The sequence below is a fragment of the Cricetulus griseus genome, chromosome 6 (assembly GCF_003668045.3).
Source record: "Cricetulus griseus strain 17A/GY chromosome 6, alternate assembly CriGri-PICRH-1.0, whole genome shotgun sequence".
Lineage (NCBI taxonomy): Eukaryota > Metazoa > Chordata > Mammalia > Rodentia > Cricetidae > Cricetulus > Cricetulus griseus.
Window position 1 is genome coordinate 51,597,837 of NC_048599.1, and position 22,073 is coordinate 51,619,909.

Below are 22,073 nucleotides of genomic sequence, written 5' to 3' on the forward strand. Positions count from 1 at the left end.
CAGTATGATTGAGGTATAATTTGCATGCTGATTTTGATTACACTGTTGAAATGTTGCACATGTATGTATAGCTTTTATAACTTCCATCCAGATGAGCTGCAGGCCATTTCCCAGTCTTCAGAGAGTTCATCCTGCCTGTTTGATCTTACTTCTAACCCCAAGGCAAAGACAGCTAGTATGATGCTAACTGAATGTTTTTCATCACTCATTCTCATTTAATAAAACTTCATAAAACTAAATATTGGGGAAGAACATTCTTTTTAAAAATTATTCATTTTTATTTTATGAGCATTGATGGGTGTTTTGCCTGCATATATATGTATACGAGGGTGTCAGATCCTTTGGAATTGGAGTTACAGACAGTTGTGAGCTGCCATGTGGGTGCTGGGAATTGAACTCTAGTCCTCTGGAAGAGCAGCCAGTGTTCTAACCACTGAGCTACCTCAGCAGTCCCCCATGTTGAAGAACGTTCTTCAGCTCAATGATATTTTTAAGCAAATGGGATGCAGGAAGTAAGGATTTTTAAATGATGTGTTAAATAAAATTATGTATGAAATGCCTTTTAAAACAGTGTTCAAATGTATATTCCCATCCTTACTTGTATTTGCAAAGCAATTTGATGTGTTAGTTTAGCTATAGGAAGTTTGATCTTTTAAATCCCTTTTTTTCCCAACAGTCATGTGTGATACTGCTAGGCCTTCTCCTGGTCTATGATGTGTTTTTTGTCTTCATAACACCATTCTTCACAAAGGTATGACCATACATGCATTTTAAAATCATGATGAAACATTAAAAAAGATGAAACTCTTTTCAAAATCCATTCATTTGCTTTGAGACAAGGTCTCTCAGCATAGCCCTGGCCAGTAGAGAACTCTCCATGTACACCAGGCTGGCTTTGAACTCACAGATCTGCCTGCCTCTAGATTAAAGGCATGCACCACCATGTCCTGCACTGCCACACATAGCTCCTAAAATTTTTAAAAAGTTTATTTATCTTTATTTTATGTGTATATATGAGTACCTGTGTGTATGCGTGTGCACCCCATGCGTGCCTGGTGCTCATGGAGGCCAGCAGAGGGCATCCTTTCCTCTAGAACTGGAATACCAGACTTCCGTAAGCCACCCATTATGGGTGTAAGGACCCAGGTCCTTTGCAAGAGTAGTGGGTGCTCTTAATGCTGAGCCATCTTGCCAGCCTGGAGAAGAGAACTGTAACTCTCTTCAGAGATTGTCGGTTTTGCCGATTGTGTACCTCAGAGTGAACTTTAATTCCTGAAGGGAATTGCCTTTAAAATTGGCCTTTTAGTAGAGGGTATTTCAAGCTTTCAATTACTTGTTAGAGAAAATAAAGAACATCTGATTAGTATAAAGTGAGAATGTCCAATTTTTCTTTCCTTTTAAAAGTAAATTTTTCTTATCATCAATGTGGACAGTTTAGAGAGAGGGAAGGAAAGAGGGAGAGAAATGTGTCATTGCTGCCTTCATAACTGAGAACAAAGAACAGCACACCAACTCTGCAGGCCTGGAGTGTAGTACTGTCTAACCTGGTGACCCATCCTGTGCACCGAAGATGCCCCTTGTGCTTCAGGGTCCCTGTCTACTGAGTGAGAAGCCATGCTAGCTTTCCACAGTTGAGTTCTTTTGGCTTCAGTGGTAGAACCCAACTTGATCTTTTTTGTTTTGTTTTTTGGAGACAGGGTTTCTCTGTGTAGCTCTGGCTGTCCTAGAACTTGCTCTGTAGACCAGGCTGGCTTTGAACTCAGAGATCCACCTGCCTCCTCTTCCTGAGTGCTAGGATTAAAGTCGAGTACCACCACCTCCTGGTCCAACTTGATTTTTCTGTGCTCAGGATAGAACTCAGGACCTGTGTATTTTATGCAAGTACTCTACCACTAAGGTATATCCTTAGCCCCCTCCATTTCTGTAGACAATATCATCTATGAAACCACTGCAAAAACTACACTTCTGACATATACTGCCAAAATTGCACCTAGGAAATAAAGATTTAAAACTGTCAGGCAGTAATGGCACATGCCTTTAATTCCAGTGCTCAGGAGGCAGAGGTAGGCAGATCACTGTGAGTTCAAAGCCAGCCTGGTTTACAGGAGTTCCAGGATAGCCAGAACTATACAGAGAGACCCTATCTCAAAAACAAAACAAAAACAAAAAACCCCCACCAAAACAAAAAACAAAACAAAACAAAAAACAAGAAATTAAGGTGATCTGTTTCACTCAGTGGTGTTTTGTTTTGTTTTGTTTTTTTCGAGACAGGGTTTCTCTATATCATTTTGGAGCCTGTCCTGGAACTCACTCTGTAGACCAGGCTGGCCTTGAATTTACAGAGATCCACCTGCCTCTGCCTCCTGAGTGCTGGGATTATAGGTGTGTGCCAGCACTGCCCGGCCTCGCTCAGTGGCATTAATGAGCACCAGTGACCTTAAGGAAGGGAGGGAGGGAGGAAGGAAGGAAAAAGAAATCATTAAAATAGCATTGTGAGTTGTAACTAAAACTGGGCACTTTTAAAAAGCATGTTTTCAAGTCTGGCAAGACAGAACGTGCCTATAATTCAGGGGGAAGAGGCAGGAGGATTGCCAGCCTATGTTCCAAATCAGGTTCCAGGACTGCCTGGGCTGCATAGTGAGATCAGAGCCCAAAACAAAGCTGTCTAAGCTAGTATTAATTTATTTGGTACAAAACAGTCTTGTAGAATACACTATCAGAGATCTTTTCATAAAAGTGAAACTTCATTGATTCCAGCGCAGACCTTTAATGCCAGCACTCTGGAAGTAGAGGCAAGCAGATGTCTAGGAGTTCAAGGCCATCCTGGTCTGCAGATTGAGTTCAGGACAGCCAGAGCTAAGTAGAAAAACCCTGTTTCAAAAAGCAAACAGTATGTACCAATGTGCAGCTATACACTGGGTTTATATAGCTGGGGCTTTAGAGTACTTTTTTTCCATTTTTTTCAGCAGACGTAGTATCTCAACTACCACTCAGGAAAATGCTATGAGTGGAACAAAAGAAGGAGGCAGGATTGAATCTCAGTGGGAATCGGGCTGGAGAAGGTTCTCATATTGGTTGGATCTTTTAAATTTGACTTCATAGTTTTGTTGTGGTAAATACCCAGAAGGTCAAATATATATTTTTTTTCAAATAAGGTTACTTATATTTCGTAGAAAGCTAAATTTAAAGGCTTTTAGTATCTCTTTTTTTCCTGATGTTGAAAATGACTTAAGAACCATAGTATACATAGTAAAAAAAAAAAAATGAAATACTTAAATTTTATAACCTATTAACATGTTAGATATCAGTAAGTATAATCCAGATCTCCAGGTACACTTGAATAATCTGTTTGGTATCTCTGCCAATCTGATAATTATTGAGCTCCAGTAAAGTGTAGTGTGCTAGCTGAATTTTGTTTAAGATGACTGCAGTTTCTGCTGTTTCTAGAGTCCAAGGAAGAAGCAGTTGATAGTCCCTGTTCAGCTGGCAGTAGGCTGTGTGCCATGGGCTGTCAATCATACTTGCATTGTGGCAGGTTGTTTCTTAAGAAGACTAAACAACATCTCTTACTTTTCTCCCTTTAGAACGGCGAGAGCATCATGGTGGAACTTGCCGCTGGGCCTTTTGAGAATGCCGAAAAGGTGGGGATGGCATGAATAGGAGTGTCCATCCAGTTAGTGTCTACCTGTCTGTTTCATAATTTTGCCTTCCTCCCATAACTCATTGGTCATGGGTGCATGTTAAAATATTATAAAACTTATTTCTCACAGATATAGCCATTTTCTTAGTTATTCTAAATTATTAAATACATATTGACTTGGGTTTCATCCTAGAATGATGGAAACTTTGTGGAAGCCACTGGTCAACCCTCAGCTCCCCATGAGAAAGTAAGGATTGTTTTCAGATAAGTTCATTGGACTTTAAAATCATACCCTTGGAGAGGAGACTCTTTGGGTGGGAAAAAATGTAGCTTGGCCAAAACAAAATGAAAAACATATCAAAGTCCGAGACCTATTCTTGGTAACAAGAAAAGAAAAAATTGAAAGTTTAGCTGTGGGGGGAGTGCATTAAATGCTGTTCATCCTCCATGTGTTGGATTTAATTTCCTAAAACTACATGTCTTATTTAAGTTTTTGTACAGAGTGTATATATGTATTACATATGTGTATGTTTCTATGTTTATGTCTTCTTATCCTAAGTTTCCTTTAAATAATCAGCTTAAAAAACACTAAAACAATTAGTACAGTGTCAGTCTTTCCCTTCTTAAAAGAGAGATTAGGAAGAGATTTATTGGTTCATTCTCTCTCTCCCTCTCTCATTCCCCTCTCCTTCTCCTTCTCCACCCTCCCTGCTCCTCTCTGGTTTTCTTTCTTACAGCTGCCAGTACTGATCAGGGTGCCAAAGCTGATCTGTTACTCAGTAATGAGTGTATGCTTCATGCCCGTTTCAATATTGGGTTTTGGAGATATTATTGTACCAGGTAAGTGAATATAATAATTTTAGCAAAACTATACTTATGGTTTTAAGGGTCATATCATAGCGTCTGGTAAAAGTTACAAGGCTCTATATTTTTTGGCTGTGGGATCAATGACATAGGTTAAAAAAAAATGCCCTTTGAAGGGTAAAAGAGAAATCTCCATTCAAAACAGCCAAAGTAAAATGTCTGCTGTCTGAAAAGTCTCTTGAAACAGCAAGGATTCATTAAACCTCCAGTAGATCATATTTTGTGATCCTTTCTAAAAGCTGAATATAATAACACAGTTTATTTCCCTTCTGTTTGGTAGCAATAGTTACATCTTAAGAGTCTTTAGCAATGTCAGCAAGGTAGTGTTGAAGAGCAACAGAACCCCAGCTTACGTAGCTTTATAATAAAAGACAGTTGATTGGGAAATGGAACACAGTAGCCTGTAGATTGGAGGCAGACGGGGCCCTGTTGGAGAATTAGAGGTTGAGAGAGACACAGACAGGAGTGGCCAGACTGGGTCAGAACACTAGATGTGAAACCTAGGCTCCATATGGGGGGAGTTATGGAGCGGGGAGCAAGTGACCTCACCTGCCTAGACACTGGAGATGGACATCTACAAATATTTAATTGTATAACATGAGATGTGTCTTTGGTGATGTTTGACAAATTTTTTAAAAGTGGGTATTGAGTTATTCCTGCATATTTGCATGTACAAATGAGAGCTTGCTTTTCATTGCTTTTTAAAATTCTTAGTATTGGGGCTGGAAGATGGCTCAGCAGTTATGGGACTGTTCTTTCGGAGGACCCAGGTTCAATCCCAGGACCCACAGGGTCACTCATAACTCTGTAACTCCAGTTCTAGGGGATAGAATACCCTCTTTTGATAGGCAGCAGGCACACACACGGTGCTCACACATACATGCAGGAAAAGCATTCATATTCATTAAATAAGTTGTTTTTAAATAAAATTACTGTAAATTAAAACTTAAAGACGATGATTGTAGTGATGCACACCTGTAGGATTTGTTGAAGGAGGCAAAGGTAGGCAGATCTCTCTTAATTCAAGGCCAGCCTGGTCTACAGAGTGAGTTCCAGGACAACCAGGGCTACACAGAGAGAAACCCTGTCTCAAACAAACAAACAAAACTTGTCATTCTTCTAAATATTATTTAAAGTTACTTTTCTTAATGTATTTCCAATATATTTTAAATGCACATGTATTTATTCATTTAAAAAATTGAAAAATAGCCAGATGTTGGTGGCGCAAGTCTTTAATCCCAGCACTCAGGAGGCAGAGGCAGGCGGATCTCTGTGAGTTCGAGGCCAGTTTGGTCTCCAGAGAGAGTGCCAGGATAGGCTCCAAAGCTACACAGAGAAACCCTGTCTCGAAACCCCCCCCAAAAAAAAATTGTGTATTTTATTATATGCAACATATATTTTCTAAATATGTGTACAGTGTAGAATGACAAGCTGATTGACATGTATTACCTCACTTTTTTTGTCTGTCATGAGACAATTTGAAATCCACTCAGCACGTTTCCAAAATAATATATTGCTATTAACTACTATCAATGTGCTGTTTGATGAATTTATTTCTATGTGAGTGAACCTTGTCTCCTTTGATCTGTATTTCCTCCCCAAACACTCCTGAATCCCACCATTTTATTCTATTTCCATTTGTTTTCTGTGGCTGGCTGCTTGTTGGTTAATACAGTATTCTACAGATTGATCACAATGCTACCACCACAAATGACAGGATTTCCATCTCCTCTCTCATTTCTGCTTTTCTCCTCCCCCTCTCACTTCTGTGTGTGAGTGAGTATGTGTGTGTGTTTGGTGTATGGAGGTTGTTGGGTTTTGTTGTATTTGTTGTTGGTTTTGGCTGTTAGAGACAGGGTTTCTCTGTTGAACCCTGGCTGTTCTGGAACTTGCTATGCAGGCCAACCTGGCCACGGAACTCACTCAGAGTCTCCTGCCTCTTCCTTTTAGTTCCATTGCTGGAATTAGAGGCATGTACCACCACCTCCTGACATTATTTATCTATTTATTTGGAAACAGGGTCTCTCTACAATAGCCCTGGCTGTTGAAGAACTCACTCTGTAGACCAGGCTGGCCTTGAACTCACAGAGAGTCTCCTGCCTTTGCCTCCTGAGTTCTGGGATTAAAATTATGCACCACCATACCTGGCTCTTTAAAATTTGTATTTTATTTATTGTGTGTATAGGTGTTTTGCCTGCATATATGTCTGTGTGCTCTATGCATACAGTGTCTGTGGAGGTTAGGAGACAGTATCAGATCCCCTGGGACTGCAATTACAGATCGTTGTGAGCAACCATGTGAGTGCTGGTAATTGAACCCTGGGTCCCCTGGAAGAGCAGCCAGTGCTTTTAACTGCTGAGCCATCTATCCAACTCAGTGTTTATTTTTTTGAGCTAGTAATCCTCACTGAGCATGGAGCTTGCTGATTCAGCCAGGTTGGGTGGCATTTGAGATCCAGGGATCCATCTGTCTCCTTCTCCCTAGTACTGAGATCACAAACATGCACTATCACATGTTGTTGCTGGGAACCCAAACTCGGGGCAGTAAGAGCAGCAAGCCCTTTATCCACTGGGCCATCCCTGCAGCCCAATTTCCTTTTTCAAGGATGAATAATACTTGATTTTTTATATGTACTACATTTTCTTTATCTACTGATTCATTAATAAACACTGAGATTGATTTGATGCCTTGGCTGTTCTGAATATGGAACATGTCTCTTTACATGCTAATTTCACTTCCTTTGGATTTTTGCCCTGTAGTGGAATTGCTGAGTCACATCATAGACTTGTTTGTTTAAAACAGTCTTTGCTATGTAGCTATGTAGCCCAAGCTGGACTCAATATCATGATCCTCCTGTCTTGGTCTCCCAAGTCCTTGAATTACAAGGTTATGCCACCATGCCTAGCCTGTTTTTAATTTTTTGTTGTTGTTGTTATTTGTTGTTAGGGCTTTAGCCCTACTAGGCAAATCCAAGAAATGCTGACGTAGTCTTCTGCCCATTTTCTCATTGGGTTATGTTTTTTCTTACTGTTGGCTTGTTTGGGATCCCCACATGTGTTAGGTATTAGCCCTTATCAGATGTGTTTGCAGATACTCCCATTGCATAGGCTTTCTCCTCACTCTGTTGACTGCTTCCTTTGCAGAGTGGGAGATTTCCTGTCATCATCATCATCATCCTCTCTCTCTCTCTCTTTCTCTCTCTCTCTCTGTCTCTCTCTGTCTCTCTCTCCATATATATATGAAACATAAAAATATTTTCTCTCTAATATGGAATATTGAACAGCTAATAAAGGTCATAGTTTTCAAATACTATTGAATGGCTTAGGAGAAATGTTTAAAGTATGCTATCAAATTTTAAAAATCAATATATGAAAGTTGGTTCATAATTCAAGATACTTTAATGGTCTTATAGTACAAAAAACGAAAGTGAAATACAACCAGTATTGTTGCCCATTATAGCAGTTGATTTTGTAATATTATTACTGTTTTAAGAAAATAATGTGAATTTTCTTTTAGGCCTGTTGATTGCATATTGTAGAAGATTTGATGTTCAGACTGGTTCTTCTTCTATATACTTTATTTCATCTACAATTGGTAAAGTTCATTTGTTTTTATTGTGTTGCATTATATTGTATGGAGAAAAAAAAAACAAAGGGCTAAAAAAAGCTAGTCTGTTTCCCTCTTTTTATGACTTTTACATGAAGTGTTATAGATCATGTGCATAGTCCTAGGCATAAATCCATGAAATAGTATTTAAAAATTAAATTATGAAAGCAGATGTCAGGCTGGGGGTAGTTCAGTTGGTGGAGTACCTGTCCAGTTGCATAGTGCCTTAGGCTTGGCCCCCAGCTCCACATACACCAGTATGATGGCTTACCTGTAATGTCAACATGTGGGTGATAGAGGCAGGAGGACCAGGAATTAAAGATAGTCCTCAGCTATCTGAGCAGTCTGAGCATCCTTGAATACATGAGGCCCTGACTCAATAAATACATAAATGCACATAAGTAAGTAAGTAGTAAATGTTAAAGGCTCACACAGAAATATGTCCCCCAAAATAGAGTTACTAATAATATGAGCTTTGGTCTGAAGAGCTATATTTTGGTGGGGAGCTTAGTGCAGGGACTCTGATCAGCTCAAGTGTGGTGGGCATGGCTCTGGCAGGCCTTGCCCTTCTCCCCATTCCCCAATTTAAACAAACAGACAAAAACAAAACAAAACAACAACAACAACAACAAAAAACTGTTAGATTACATCTCTAAAGCTAGCCGCCAAGATCTGTTCCCTTATTTGACCACTTCTTCCTCCTGAGGCTGATTACCAATGTCCAGCTACCAAAGTATTGAAGTCCAGCAACTAAAGCCCCCTTTGGTTCATGCCCAATCAAATTTAAACACCACCTCATCCTAACACAGGGTTTCCCCTTTTAACTTTATGAGCTGCCGTTTGCCTATGAGCCACATATATCTCCTCTCTGCCCAGAGATAGTCCTTTGTCCCTCTGGAGCAAAAAAAACAAAAAACAAAACAAACAAACAAAAAAAAACTCCTTTGTGCTAAGAAGTTGGCTTTGGGGGATCCTGAGCTGATACTTTTCCTTTCAATAAGTACCACTTTTTTTTTTCCCTAAGGCAGGGTTTCCCTGTGTAGCCCTAGCTATCCCGGAACTCAATCTTTAGACCAGGCTGGCCTGGAACTCAGAGATCTGCCTGCTTCTGCCTCCCTAGTGCTGGGATCAAGGGTGTGCCACACCACCGACCAGCTAAGTACTCCTTTAAGAAAAAATGGAAATACATGAAACAGCAAATCTAGTAAAAAGTTAATAGAACACTTACTTTAGAAGTTATATGTAAACTAAAGCTCATTCAAATAACCTGTAAGGATAGTCAGATTTTATGATTTTAAATAGTGAAATGTTGGGCTGAAGAGTCAGCACAGCAGTTAAGAGAACATGTTGCTCTTGCAGAGGACCTAGGTTCAAATCCTAGCCTCTACTTGGTGTCTCACAGTTGTCTGTAACTTCAATCCCAGGTATCTGACTCCCTTTACTGACCTCTGAGGGCACCAGACACACACATGGTACACATACCTGCATGCAGCAAAACACCTATACACATATAATAATAAAATAAATCTGAGTGTGGTGCATGTGCCTTTGAGCCCAGTTCTCAGAGGCAGGTGGATCTCTGAGTTTGAGGCCAGCCTGGTCTACAGAGTGAGTTCCAGGACAGTTAGGGCTACACAGAGAAACCCTGTCTCTGACCCCTGCCACCTCGCCCCCAAATACCCAAGGATAATTAAAGCCAGGAATAGTGGTACACATTTGTAATTCTAGTACTCCAGAAAATGAAAAGTTCAAGGGTATTCTTGATTGCTTATCAAGTTCAAGGCTAATCTGGTTTCCATGAAAACCTGTCTCAGAAAAAAAAAACAAATTAATAGGACAATCATACTCTGTAATTTATATCACAAGATTTTAGAGACTTTAAATTAAAAGTTGAGTATTTACCAGGAGCATGCCTTTAATCCCAGCACTTAGGAGGTAGAGACAGGTGGATCTCAGTGAATTTGAGGCCAGACTGGTGTATAGAGCAAGTTCTAGGACAGCCAGGGCTATGTAGTGAGACCCTGCCTTTTAAAAAATTGAGGTTTTATATATGTTTCTTAAAATACCTGGAACACAAGTAGCACCTAAAATGTTTATTACTTGACTTTTCTAGCATAGTGTATAGATAACCATAAGTATATAAATGAATTAATGTTGTGAGTTGTTAGTTCCCTGGTACTTATGTTTCAGTTATTGAAATGTTAACAATAAGACATTGAAAAGAAAAAGCTCTGCTATCTCTGAGTATTCTGGATGGGTATTTCAACATCCATGCACCAAAAGCTCTGGGTGCTTGGGCAAATGGCCTGAGCCAGAGTCACAGACTCCCCTGCAAGGCTTTCTAGTTCATGTAGAGTTAGTCTCCGTGTTAGGAGAGAACAATGACACTAGAAATGGGAACCCCAACAGCATGAAAGAAATGGGAACCCTAACAGCATGAAAGAAAGCTAAGTGAGGGGAAGGAAAGGAAGTGGAGAAAGGACCAGAGGGAAGTAAAGAGAGAAAGAACAGAGGAGGGGGGAGGGAAGGGGAAACAGATGACCCATATAGTAGCAAGAGACTTGAGGAAGTAAGTACAGCACCCTCTAATGGGAGTAGCACCCAGTACTGCACCGTGCCTTTTCTTGTTGGTGACCAGCCAGCTCCCAAATCACTACACAGAGCCAACTTAATTAGTTTTGAATGCTCAGCCTTAGCTTACCTCTTTTCTAGCTAACTCTTTTAACTTAAACTGTTACTCTTCATCTACCTTTTGCCTTGGGGCTTTTTACTTTTTCTGAATATCTTACTTTCACTGCTTCTCGTGTCTGGCTGGCTGGCTTGCTGGCAGTGGCTGCCTGGCTTCTTGCCCCAGGTGTCTCCCTCATTCTCTCCTCCTCTCTTTCTTCCTTTTCCTCTTTTTTTGAGCCTAGATTTCTCCTCCTATTTATTCTGTCTGCTTGCCAGCCCCGCTTATCCTTTCTCCTGTCTTACTATTGGCCATTCAGCTCTTTATTAGATCAATCAGGTGCCTTAGGCAGGCAAGGTGGGAAAAAAAGCAACACATCTTCACATAATTAAACACACATCCTTACATCATTAAACAAATGCAGCATAAAACAAGAGTAACACACCTTTACACAGTTAATATTCTGCAGCATAAACAAATGTAACACATCTTTACATAAAGTAATTTCCACAACACAGTACCAGTCAATATGATGGAATCAAGAATGCTCAGTCAAAAGACAGCAATAGGAGTATTTGTCAATTCTGCTGTGTGACTTTGGGCAGCTCACTTAACCTCCCTGGTCTTCCATCAACTCATCTGTACATTATGTAGCTAGACTAAATTGCCTGTAAGATCTTTGCAGCTTCAGCAGTCCCAGACCCTGTACTCATACAGCATGCCAGACCAGTAGGAAACTATGTACTTGTTAAGGGAGTCTGTAGACTGCACTGGGGCAATCTTAAGGTTTGGTTTGTTTCTACTTATGTGACATGTGTGCCTCTGGTGAGTGCAGGTGCACGGAAGAGGCCAGAATCATCAGGCCCTCTTGGAGCTGCAGTGTCAGGCAATTGTAAAAGCCCAGGACCCATTGCAGTTGACTCATGTGCCTATAACACCAGTTCTAGGGCCTAGGACACCTCTAACCGCAGGAACCTGCAGTCACGGTCACAAATCCACACAAAGATACAAACCCATAATTTTAAAAATAGGTCTTATTTAAAGATGTCTTCAGAAATATTTGAAAACTAATATTTTAATGGGGAAGGGAGAACCCACTCCTGGAAGCATGTAAAATTGACCTGGCTTCTGTTTTCCCACAGCCTATGCTGTTGGCATGATAATTACATTTGTTGTCCTGGTGCTGATGAAGAAGGGGCAGCCTGCTCTCCTGTATTTAGTACCTTGTACACTTCTTGCTGCCTCAGTCGTTGCTTGGAGTCGTAAGGAGATGAAAAAGTTCTGGAAAGGGAACAGCTATCAGGTATGTGCTTATATTTTATAATTCACTAGCTATTGTGCTATAGCCCATCTATAGCAAATCTTTATGTGTCAGAAGCTTAGTGTAACCACAGGATGCCCTGAGGTCCTTCTGTTCACCCCATTGACATCTGCCTGCTGTGGCATGGGTTCTTGGTGCCCACTGTAAGTGAATGCCAAAGCCCTGTAAAGTTATTGTGAGAAGACATTGGGAAAGCAGAGCATTGCAACATGTATTAAAATCCCTATAAACATCATGCAAGATGCAACTATATAAAATAAATGCTGAAGTTTGAAACTGACATGAGAAATTGATAGTAAGAGAGAGACCTAAGGTTTTGAAAATGAAAAATATATATTCTCTCCAGCATTTGAATGTACCAAACTAACTTCAGGTAGGTACTCATGTCAGACTTAAGTGGATCAAGATTGTCCTTTCTTTAAAATTCCTATAACAAAGAAAATCATAATTTCAGAATCTCTTTCTCTTTCCTAAATGTTCCTGCTAGTCCAGAAACGTTGGTTTGCATCAAAATTGAAGAGAGTTGAGGAGCCCCCCCCCTTCCTACGCAGTACTGGCCCCTTCCCAGAGGCATTTTGTTAAGCAGTTGTTTTTGATTTGTTGCAGTAGAGAGAACTGTCCCCCGCACCACATCCTCATGCATGTGTGTCAGTAGTCATATACACAGAGAGACACTTAGAGTAGGTGGCTGCAACTATTCTTACCAGAGAAACAGTTCAAATCTCTCACAGTATCTTTTGTTGTATTTAAGAAGAGATGGCCAACATTATATTTCAGGCTTCTATAACTGAAAAGGTGCTGGTTTAGAATTCTTCCTGGTAAATATTGCAATTTCTTTTTGAGATTTAAATAAAATAATAATACCTACCTTACCCACTTATCACTGCTATTGTTTCAGCCTGCATTAATGTGTATAGAAAGTTGTTATGCTTACAAGGTCCTTCATTAAACTAGTAAGATAGCTGATAATTTTTCCATGAAGTTGACGTCCACATCAATTTTTTTTTCCCCAATGCTGGAGATCAAACCTAGAGCTCCCATATGGTAGGTGTGTGTGTGTGTGTGTGTGTGTGTGTGTGTGTGTGTGTGTGTGTGTGTGTGTGTGTAAATAAAAGAGTATCCAGTCATGTATATTTCCCACACTTGTAATCCCAACTCTTGGGAGATGGAGACTGGAGGATGAGGAGTTCAAGGCCAACCTCAAACACATAGCAAGTTAGACACCCTATTTTAATCAATTAATAAGATAAAAGTGTGTCCTAAAACTACTACTAATTTTTGAATGTCTTATCATCAAAATGGCTCTTTATCCTTTTTAATAGTTTTATATTTCTGCATTTAATGATTATTTATTGAACAGCTCTTTGGGGTAAGTATGATTTCAGACACTGACTCTACAGGATGAACAAGTTTCAAGCAGACCTCCTCCTGTGACCTTGTGAAATTCCTAGGAAGCACAGACAGAGTCATTAGACATAAATTGTGAATGCATTGATAATGGCTAAGTGTCATGGTACCTAGGGATGGGACATGTAGGGCCAAGAATTCAGGACAGGTTAATGGGTGATTTAGAGAAAGGCTTCTAAAAACTGTTTAAATCTCACTTAAAAGTGGACTATATGTTCATCTTAAAGGAACCATGTCTTCAGATGTCGCAAGGGAAGAATGCCGGTACGTTCTGAGAACTGAATGGAACTTAGGGAAGCTCTAGTGTTTGAGTATGGATGAAGGGCCTTTTCTTAGGGTTTCCACTGCTGTCAGAGGCACCATGAGCATGGCATCTCTGATAAAGGAAACATTTAATTCATGGCTGGCTTCCAGTTGCAAAAGTTTAGTCTATTATTGTCATGGCAAGAAGCATGACAGTGTGCAGGCAGACCTGATGATGGAGAGGAACTGAGCATTCTACATCTTGATCCACAGGCATCAGAAGGAGACTGTGTGTCACACTGGGCATAGCTTGTGCATAGGAGACCTTAAAGACCGCCCCCACAGTGACACACTTCCTCCAACAAGGCCTCACCTCCAATAGTGCCATTCCCTATGAGCCAAGCATTCAAACACCTGAGTGTGTTTGAATTGCTATTCAAACCACCACACTAGGGTGTGGTGTATTTCATTTATAATTTCTTTAAAAAAAAAAAAAACTGCTGGCTGTATATTACTATTCACTGGGTAGTGGTGGTGGTGGCAGCAGCAACAGCAGCCCACGCCTTTAATCCCTGCACTTGGGAGGCAAAGGCAGGTGAATCTCTGAGTTTGAGGCAACCTGGTCTACAGAGTGAATTCCAGGACAGCCAGAGCTGCACAAAGAAATCCTGTGTTGGGAAAAAAATAGTATATTTGCTGCATTCTTTATCATTTATTTTTACCCAGACATTTCTTCTTAAGGGATTTTCTGGGAAATGGTAAAATTGACATGAAAAGATGTTCATTGCAGTACATCTGGCCTTTTTTGTTCTACTTAAGTGAATGTAAGTTAATGTCATTGGCAGCTAATGTTCTTATTGTCTGTCTATAGACTGTTTTTTACTTCAGTAATTCTTCTGTGTGTTTTGATTGGAAAGTAATATATTTGTTTACTGGTTGGTTTGGGTTTAGGTTTTGAGTCTTTTAAGACAGGGCCTCACGCTGAAATCCAGGCTGTGTTAATCTCAAATGTAGTGCCTGATAGATAACCCTGGACTTTCAGAAATCCTCCTGCTTTACTCTCCTGCATGCTGTGATCATAAGAGTCTGGCACCGTTCCTCAGCTTGTATTTGTATTTTTAATTAAAACGTTTTAAGATATATTTATGCTCAGTGGGGGAGGTGCCTGCAGAGGCTAGAAGATCACTTGAAGGAGGGCTTACAGGTTTATACTAGGAACTAAACTCAGGGGCCTCTGAAGAGCAGCAAGCACTTTTAACCACTCATCCATCTCTCCAGTCCTCATTTTTGTATTTTTCAGATAAGAAATACAGAAGTGAGGTTGCAGACATAGTTCAGTGTAGGGAGAAACCCTGATTATAGGGAGAAACCCTGATTAGAGGTACCACTGACCGCGCCTGCTTGGGCCTGGTCACAGGTACCTCTAGTCAGGGTTTCTCCCTACAGTTCAGAGATACATTGATCTTCTAAAGGACCACAGCTCATTTCCCAGCACTGACATCCAAGCAGCTCACAACTGTCAGTAACTCTTGTTCTGGGAACCCTACACACCTTAGAGGATTCCTGCACTCACATGCACGTATTTATTTACTAAAAAGAAAATAAGTCTTGAAAAATATACAGGTGCTAGAGAGATGGCTTAATGGTTGAGAACACTTGCTGTTCTTGCAGAGGACCTGAGTATCGTTCCCAGAGTCCACATGAGAGAAAAATGAAGTAGAGTTTAAGGTTTGTGGGGTGGTATTTTGTTTTTCTAATAGTAAATCAAGTGGAATGAAATCCGTGTAATAGCTTCAAACAAGCTATTTGTTCTGATGCTCTCAGCCTGTTGATATCCAGTGAGCAGTGTGTCTGTTAAAGTCACTGGCACTTGTAATTATTTTTAGAAGTCACAAGCTATAAGTCACGAGTTGGGATACAAAGGTACTTACAGTGACTGCTTGAGGATCAGGAGCTCCAGTTACTCAGGTTAATTTATTAGGAAGTTTTCAGAGATTAGTTCTGAACAAGTAGAACTTTGAAAATGCCAGGTTGGCTGGCCCAGTTTCAAAGGACACATTTTCAAACAGATTGCCTATTTACAAATGTGAAATAATGATTTTGCCAGTTAATTTTAATGGCTGTGTAGGTTTGTTGAGTTTTTATAAATACTTCATGTTTGTTCTGTGTATTTCTCTATTGTTTTTACTGAAATCTTAGAGAACAGGAAGTAGAAATGATAACTTTCAATTAGTAGACTTTGACATTGTTTTGTTGTTGTTTGTTTAGCTTTGTTTTGGGAACACAGGGAGAGTGTCTCACTGTGTAGTCTAGGTTGCCTGAAAATTCAGACTCCTGCTTCAACTTCCTACGTGCCAGGATCACAGCCATGTACTACCATGACTGGTTAATTAATATATCTATATTTAGGGCTGGGATTATAGTACCCAGTGTGATACCTAAGAATTAGGAAAGCAGAAGCCTGTTATAATGCTGGATACATAGCTCTTACTCTCCAGGGTGGTTGCCAGGTACACAGATCACAGAGAAGAAAAGGGTTGTGTTTTCCCCATCCTTCTCCCTCCCTATGGCTGCTTCAGGCCATAGGGAGCACAGCCCTGGCCTTTTGTCAGGAGAAAGGGGTCCTAAGTGTATCTATGTATATATCTATAATCTTAAATGTGATGAAAATGAACTGCCCTTATGTCTCATGTTGTGGAGTGCTTAATGTTACCTATCCTGGCTTTTATTTGTTTCTAAACACATTTAAGTTTATTGTGTATTTTTGTGATGCTGTAAAAGAAACTCAGGGCTTCCATATGCTAAGCAATCCTTTTACATCCCCATCCTTTGATTTCTCTCTCTCCTAGAAGTGCTGTGAACATGAACTGCCTTAATCTAGGTGTTATCTTTGACAGATAAAGGGCCAAATAAACGACTATGGCCTTTGATAACTTCGGTTGCTGACAGGTGAACTTTACTGGAAGTGTCCCCATTGGTTGAGGTGCTTGTCAGCTGAAAGCCTCAGGTTAGAGGCACTCTTGTTTGGAAAGTCCAGAAAACCCTCCTTCAAAAAAAAAAAAAAAAGAAAGAAAGAAAGAAAGAAAGAAAGAAATATGTAGAATCTTAAAAAAAAAAGAAAGAAAAATTTATTGCTTGCTTTTCCATCTTCTGATTCTCAGTAACAGAGAAAAGAAAACATATAATGATACTGAAATCTAGTCATTAATTGACCTAAAAGTCTTTGACAATTTTTACAAAGATCACATTTTCTATTTTTAAGTAATTTTATCTGAAGAACAGGGTAAAAAAAGATTTGAAATATTTAAGCATGTCCTTTTTCCTGCATTTCTGAATATTTAATTTTTCTTTTTCTTTTCTTTTCTTTTTTTTTTTTTTTTTTGAGACAGGGTTTCTCTGTTTAGCTTTGGAGCCTGTTCTGGAACTTACTCTGTAGATCAGGCTGGCTTCAAACTCAGAGGTCTGCCTGCTTCTGCCTCCCAAGTGCTGAGATTAAAGGCATGTGCCACTACCGCCCAGCTAATATTTAAAATTTTTTAAAAAATAGAATATGGGTAGAGTTGATGTAAAAAAACTTCACTTGTAATGCCTTTAAAACATTCTATTATTGAATCCATTTGATTTGTTTTTAAGTGTTTAAGTACTCTTGTTTGCATTTTTATTAGTAGGAATTTTTATTTATGCAATATTTCCAAACTTTCATGTATCATTCTTTTACTTGCTTGAGTGGTGGTGGTGGCTTTTTGTTGATTTTGTTTGCTTGGTGTGAGAGGAATTCAGTGTGTACATGTGCGTGTGTCTCGAGATATTCACCATGTAGTCCTGGCTTGCCTAGAACTTGCTATGTAGACCAGACTGGTCTGAAACTCATAGATATCTGACTTCCTTTGCCTCTCAAGTACTAGAATTAAAGGTAGCTTCCTATGTTATCCTTACATTATCTTAATAATGCAGAGCCAGCAGGCATTTTCATACCAACTTCTGCAATCATTTTTAGCTCTCCACTTACACAAGTGCACACTCCCTCATAAGTCTTCTTTTGAAGTGGAATTCTCACTGCTACAAAGGGCAATATTCACAATAAATGGAAGATCCAGAAAATGCAGTATTCCTATGGGCTGCGAGTCTTATAATCCATCCTTCTGCGAAGTTAAGCATGATGTTGACCTGAGCAGTGTTTCAGAAGAAATGCTTGGTTCCTTGGGGTCACTTGGTTTTTAAGGTTTATTTTTATTTTTAATTATGTGTATGTATGTGGGTGTATACACCTTAATGCAGGTATGGTGGTCAGAGGCAAAGGATCCCCCTGGCGCTAGAATTACTTGCAGTTGTGGTCTCACCAAAGAGGGTGCTGGGGACCAGACTGATAGCAAGTGCTCTTAACCTCTGAGCCATCCCTTTCTTGCCCCAAGATTACTCTTTTTTTGGTTTTGAGATAAGGTCTCTCTGTGTAACTCTGGCTGTCCTGCAACTTACTGTGTAGACCAGGCTGGCTTTGAACTCACAGAGATCCTACCCCCCAACCCCCAGCCTCCTGAGTGCTGGGATTAAAAATTGGGGCATGGGATGGCTGGGGAAGTAGCTCAGTTGGATCTTGGAGGGGGAGGGGACCAGGAGGAATAGAGGAAAGGGAAACTGTGATCAGGATATATTGTAATGAGAAAAGAATGTTTTTAATAAAAGGGAAAGGGGGTGGGGTGGGGCCATAGCTCCGTTTGTAAATTGCTTTCTGAACAGGCATGAAGGTGTGATTCTAAATGCCCAGCACTCATTTGAAAGCCATGTGGAAAGGCTCAGGCTTGGTGATGCTTGCTTTTTAATCAATCTCAGCACTCTGGAGGCAGAGGCATATGGATCTCTGTTAGTGTCAGGCTACCCAAGACTACATAAGTGAGACTCTATCTTAAAAATATAAAAGTAAAAAAAATAAATAAATAAAAGAAAGCTAAGTTCAGTGGGGATAGGTCGTGGAGATAGAAGGACCCTGGAACTCTCTGGCCAGCAAACGCCAGGCTTAGCAACAGTGGAAGGCAGCTGAGGACGATAACTACACACATGTGCATACACGTGCCTGTTTACAAGGATGCACACATGCAAACACACACACACGCACGCACGCGCGCGCGCGCGCGACACAAAACCAGAAGCCTGGAAGAAGGGTTAACATTTGCATTTTCTGATATCTTTCATTTTATGCCTAGGTAATGAACCATCTGGACTGTTCAACAAATGAAGAGAGCCCAGTGACTACTGATGAGCAGGCTGTGCAGCAGTAATTATGTGGACCTACAATGATGTGCTGTTGATTTTTTACAAATAGAATTTGCCACACATACCCCTTTTTATTTTGGTTTTTGAGACAGTCGGTATTGGAGCTCACAGTCCTCCTGCCTCTGCCTCCCAATTGTTTTAAATCAAGGTTTGAACTGAAAATTGGAAACATTTGCAGTGATGTTTGCCAATCCATATATTTTTATGACCTGGTAAAATTCATCATACATAGTGAAAATGCATTTTCTTTTAACTATGTTAAAGTTGTGCCTTCACAATCAATGAAAAACATAGGGTTTCTATAGTTTCCAAATGTATACATTATATTTTTCTAAAAAAAAAAAAAAAAGCCACCTTGACTCTCACCTGTACTTTTCTTACTAAAATATTTCTCCAAAATTTAAGGATAGATCATTTATAAGTGTCAAATCAAGTTTCTTGAGTAGATGTTGTTGTTAAAGATTTATGCAAATCTTATCCCCTCTACAGGAATAACTGCTTAAGGCTGTCCAAGAAAGCATTTCAGCAGCAAAAAAGTGGTCTTTATATCATGTACAAGTTTAAAAAAAATACAAGGGAGTACATAGTAACACATCCCTTTATAGTTTCAGTTTAAAAATTTTTCTTTGCCTTTATTTTGATTTCATGTGTATCGGTATTTTGCCTGTATACATGTCTGGCTGTGCACCACATCCATGCCTGGTGCCCATGGAAACTGGAAGAGGGTGTTGGATCCCTTGGGACTGGAGTTGCAGATGGCTGTAAGCTGCCATGTGGGTGCTGGGACTTGAACCCAGGTCCTCTGGAAGAGCAACCAGTGCTCTTAACTGCTGAGCCATCTCTTCTGCCTTGTAGTTTTAGGTTTTTAAAGACTTGTAACCCTTTTTAAAACTTGAGTACCTAGATTAATTCAGGCTGCATATGTATTATATTAGAGTGTTTTTTAGATAGAAGGAAACATAATATATAGAAATAGACATTAGAAGGACACAAAAACTGAATCTAGTTTCTATCAGTACTCCATTTACTTGAAGATACAGATTAAACTTCCGTACTTACTCAAGTTTTATTTTGGTTTTTCTGATCTTTGAAATTTGATTCCATTGATTAGGTCAGGTTTTATCTTTTAAATTTTTATCTGACTAGATATTATATGTATAATTTATTGTTTGCCTGGACCATCCTGACAATCTTCCCATCATCTGTCATCACCCCTGGTTTCCAGTCCTCTTCCCATAAGTGAGCCCTGCTGACCTGGGAGGGATGTGTGCTGTTCAGGGTACAAATGTACTCTTGTTCATCCGTTTTCACACCTCCAAGATGAGTAGTTAGAACTTTATATGAGTAGTGCTAACTAGCAGTAGTTATCACTCTGCTAACTTGCAACTTGAAAGAAATAATTTTCTTTTCATTCTTTGCAAAATCTCAGGTGTTTTTCTAGAAATTAGAGGTGAAATTAGCTCTCAAATTATTTTAATTTCTCTGAGAAAGTACCAAGTGACAAGTCATTACAAAAGCTCAGGATTTTGCATTTCTGTGTAAATAATGCACGTGCTATGTGAACAAACCCAGTCTTTAATGTTAAAACCAACTCAGCTTATTCAAAGGTAAAAACTAGTGTGTTGAAAAATGGACTAGACCTTTGATATTTGAACGAAAGTTCAATTAGATGCTTTTGTTTAATTGTTAACTTTTGCTGAGTAAATGACGGAGAGGCTGCACCAACAGCCCCATTCTATTCAGTACAGGCCTGGGGTCTTCTGTTTACAGCAAACGAGCTGTCTAACAAGAGAGACAAGTTAAGTGCCATTTTACAATTCTAACTGTACTTTCACTTATAATGTCAATAAAATGCTTGCCAAAATACAGCTGTTTTACTAACATCTGCATCCTCCTTCAAATCCGATATTAAAAGCACCAGTTACGTTTTATGAAGACTGTTAAAGAAAATTAGTCTTTTAAAAACTACGTTGAAATAACACAATTTCTTAAAATAATTTGTTTCATTAATTTGTAACTAATATTTAATTTCTTAATTTAAACCATTGCTCCAGTAAAATATTAACACATCCAGAAATATCTGAATTCAGACTTATTTGAAACAAAGTCTCTTTTACCCACCCATTATATTGTTGTAATTGAAGTCTTACATATGGGCTGGAGTGTTGGAGAACTTGCCCACCATGTTCCAAGTGCCTACCCCGGCACTGCTTACTAAGTAGCTATAAATAACAAAAAGAATTTCCCAGAGTCTCTCTATCCTTACTGCCAATTTCATATGTACTTAAACAACCCTCTTAGCAACATAGATGAAAATAGCTCCTAAAGAAAATAAAATACATAAATACTGGATCTTGGAAATAAAAGTGAATAGATAACCAGAGCTGAAAATTTGACTCTGAGAATTTGCCATCTCTCCCTCTCTTGCTTACCTAACACCAATAATTTTTAAGAGGTAGAGAAGTTGGATTTCTTCCCCTTGAACACCCTTTAAAAACAAAGTTTATTATATTTATTAGCATTTATTACAAAATACTTGCTAGTAAGCTCCACACTTGTGGCTTAGAAAATAGAAATCATTGAACTTAAATGCATTTTATTTACTTCTAGCTTCTAAGTTTTACTTTTGATTAGCAATTCTTTATAGTAGAGTGTAATTTAATACCCCTTTGAAGGAAGATACCTTTGTCCCATATGCTGCTGTCATTCATGTATTTTAGTTAAATGGGCAGACAGGTTCTGGTGGAATGGCATATTTTTAATAAATACTAATGATCTTTCTAGTTTTCTTTGCTCTTTCAGTGTCCACATTTTTTTGTTTGGTTTGTTTTGTTTTTTCAAGACAGGTTTCTCTGTGTAGCTTTGGGTGTCCTGGAATTCACTCTGTAGACCAGATTGGCCTTGAACTCACAGAGATCCTCCTGCCTTTGGCTTGATTACAGTCAGTCAACTTTCAGAACTGGAAGTTGTCTTCCTGGCTGGTAGACTACTCTGCTTAAAGAAGCTTTTGTAGTTTTCCATGAATAAGAAAAATAGGTTGAATCAACTCAAGG

General features: G+C 39.4%; 1 protein-coding gene across 2 annotated transcripts in view; it reads left to right on the forward strand.

The window, feature by feature from the left end:
- Sppl2a (signal peptide peptidase like 2A) overlaps positions 1 to 21,808 on the forward strand; it is a 36,602-nt gene extending 14,794 nt beyond the window's left edge. The window contains exons 10-16 of one of the 2 annotated variants that reach the window (XM_027421916.2): positions 677 to 751; positions 3,585 to 3,641; positions 3,834 to 3,887; positions 4,378 to 4,480; positions 8,021 to 8,098; positions 11,921 to 12,081; positions 18,951 to 21,808. In XM_027421916.2, coding sequence (XP_027277717.1) covers positions 677 to 751; positions 3,585 to 3,641; positions 3,834 to 3,887; positions 4,378 to 4,480; positions 8,021 to 8,098; positions 11,921 to 12,081; positions 18,951 to 19,025 — 603 coding nt within the window. In that variant the 3' untranslated portion in view covers positions 19,026 to 21,808. The remainder of the gene's footprint in view (positions 1 to 676; positions 752 to 3,584; positions 3,642 to 3,833; positions 3,888 to 4,377; positions 4,481 to 8,020; positions 8,099 to 11,920; positions 12,082 to 18,950) is intronic. The other variant, XM_027421917.2, reaches the window with a different exon arrangement.
- Positions 21,809 to 22,073: the final 265 nt, after the last annotated feature.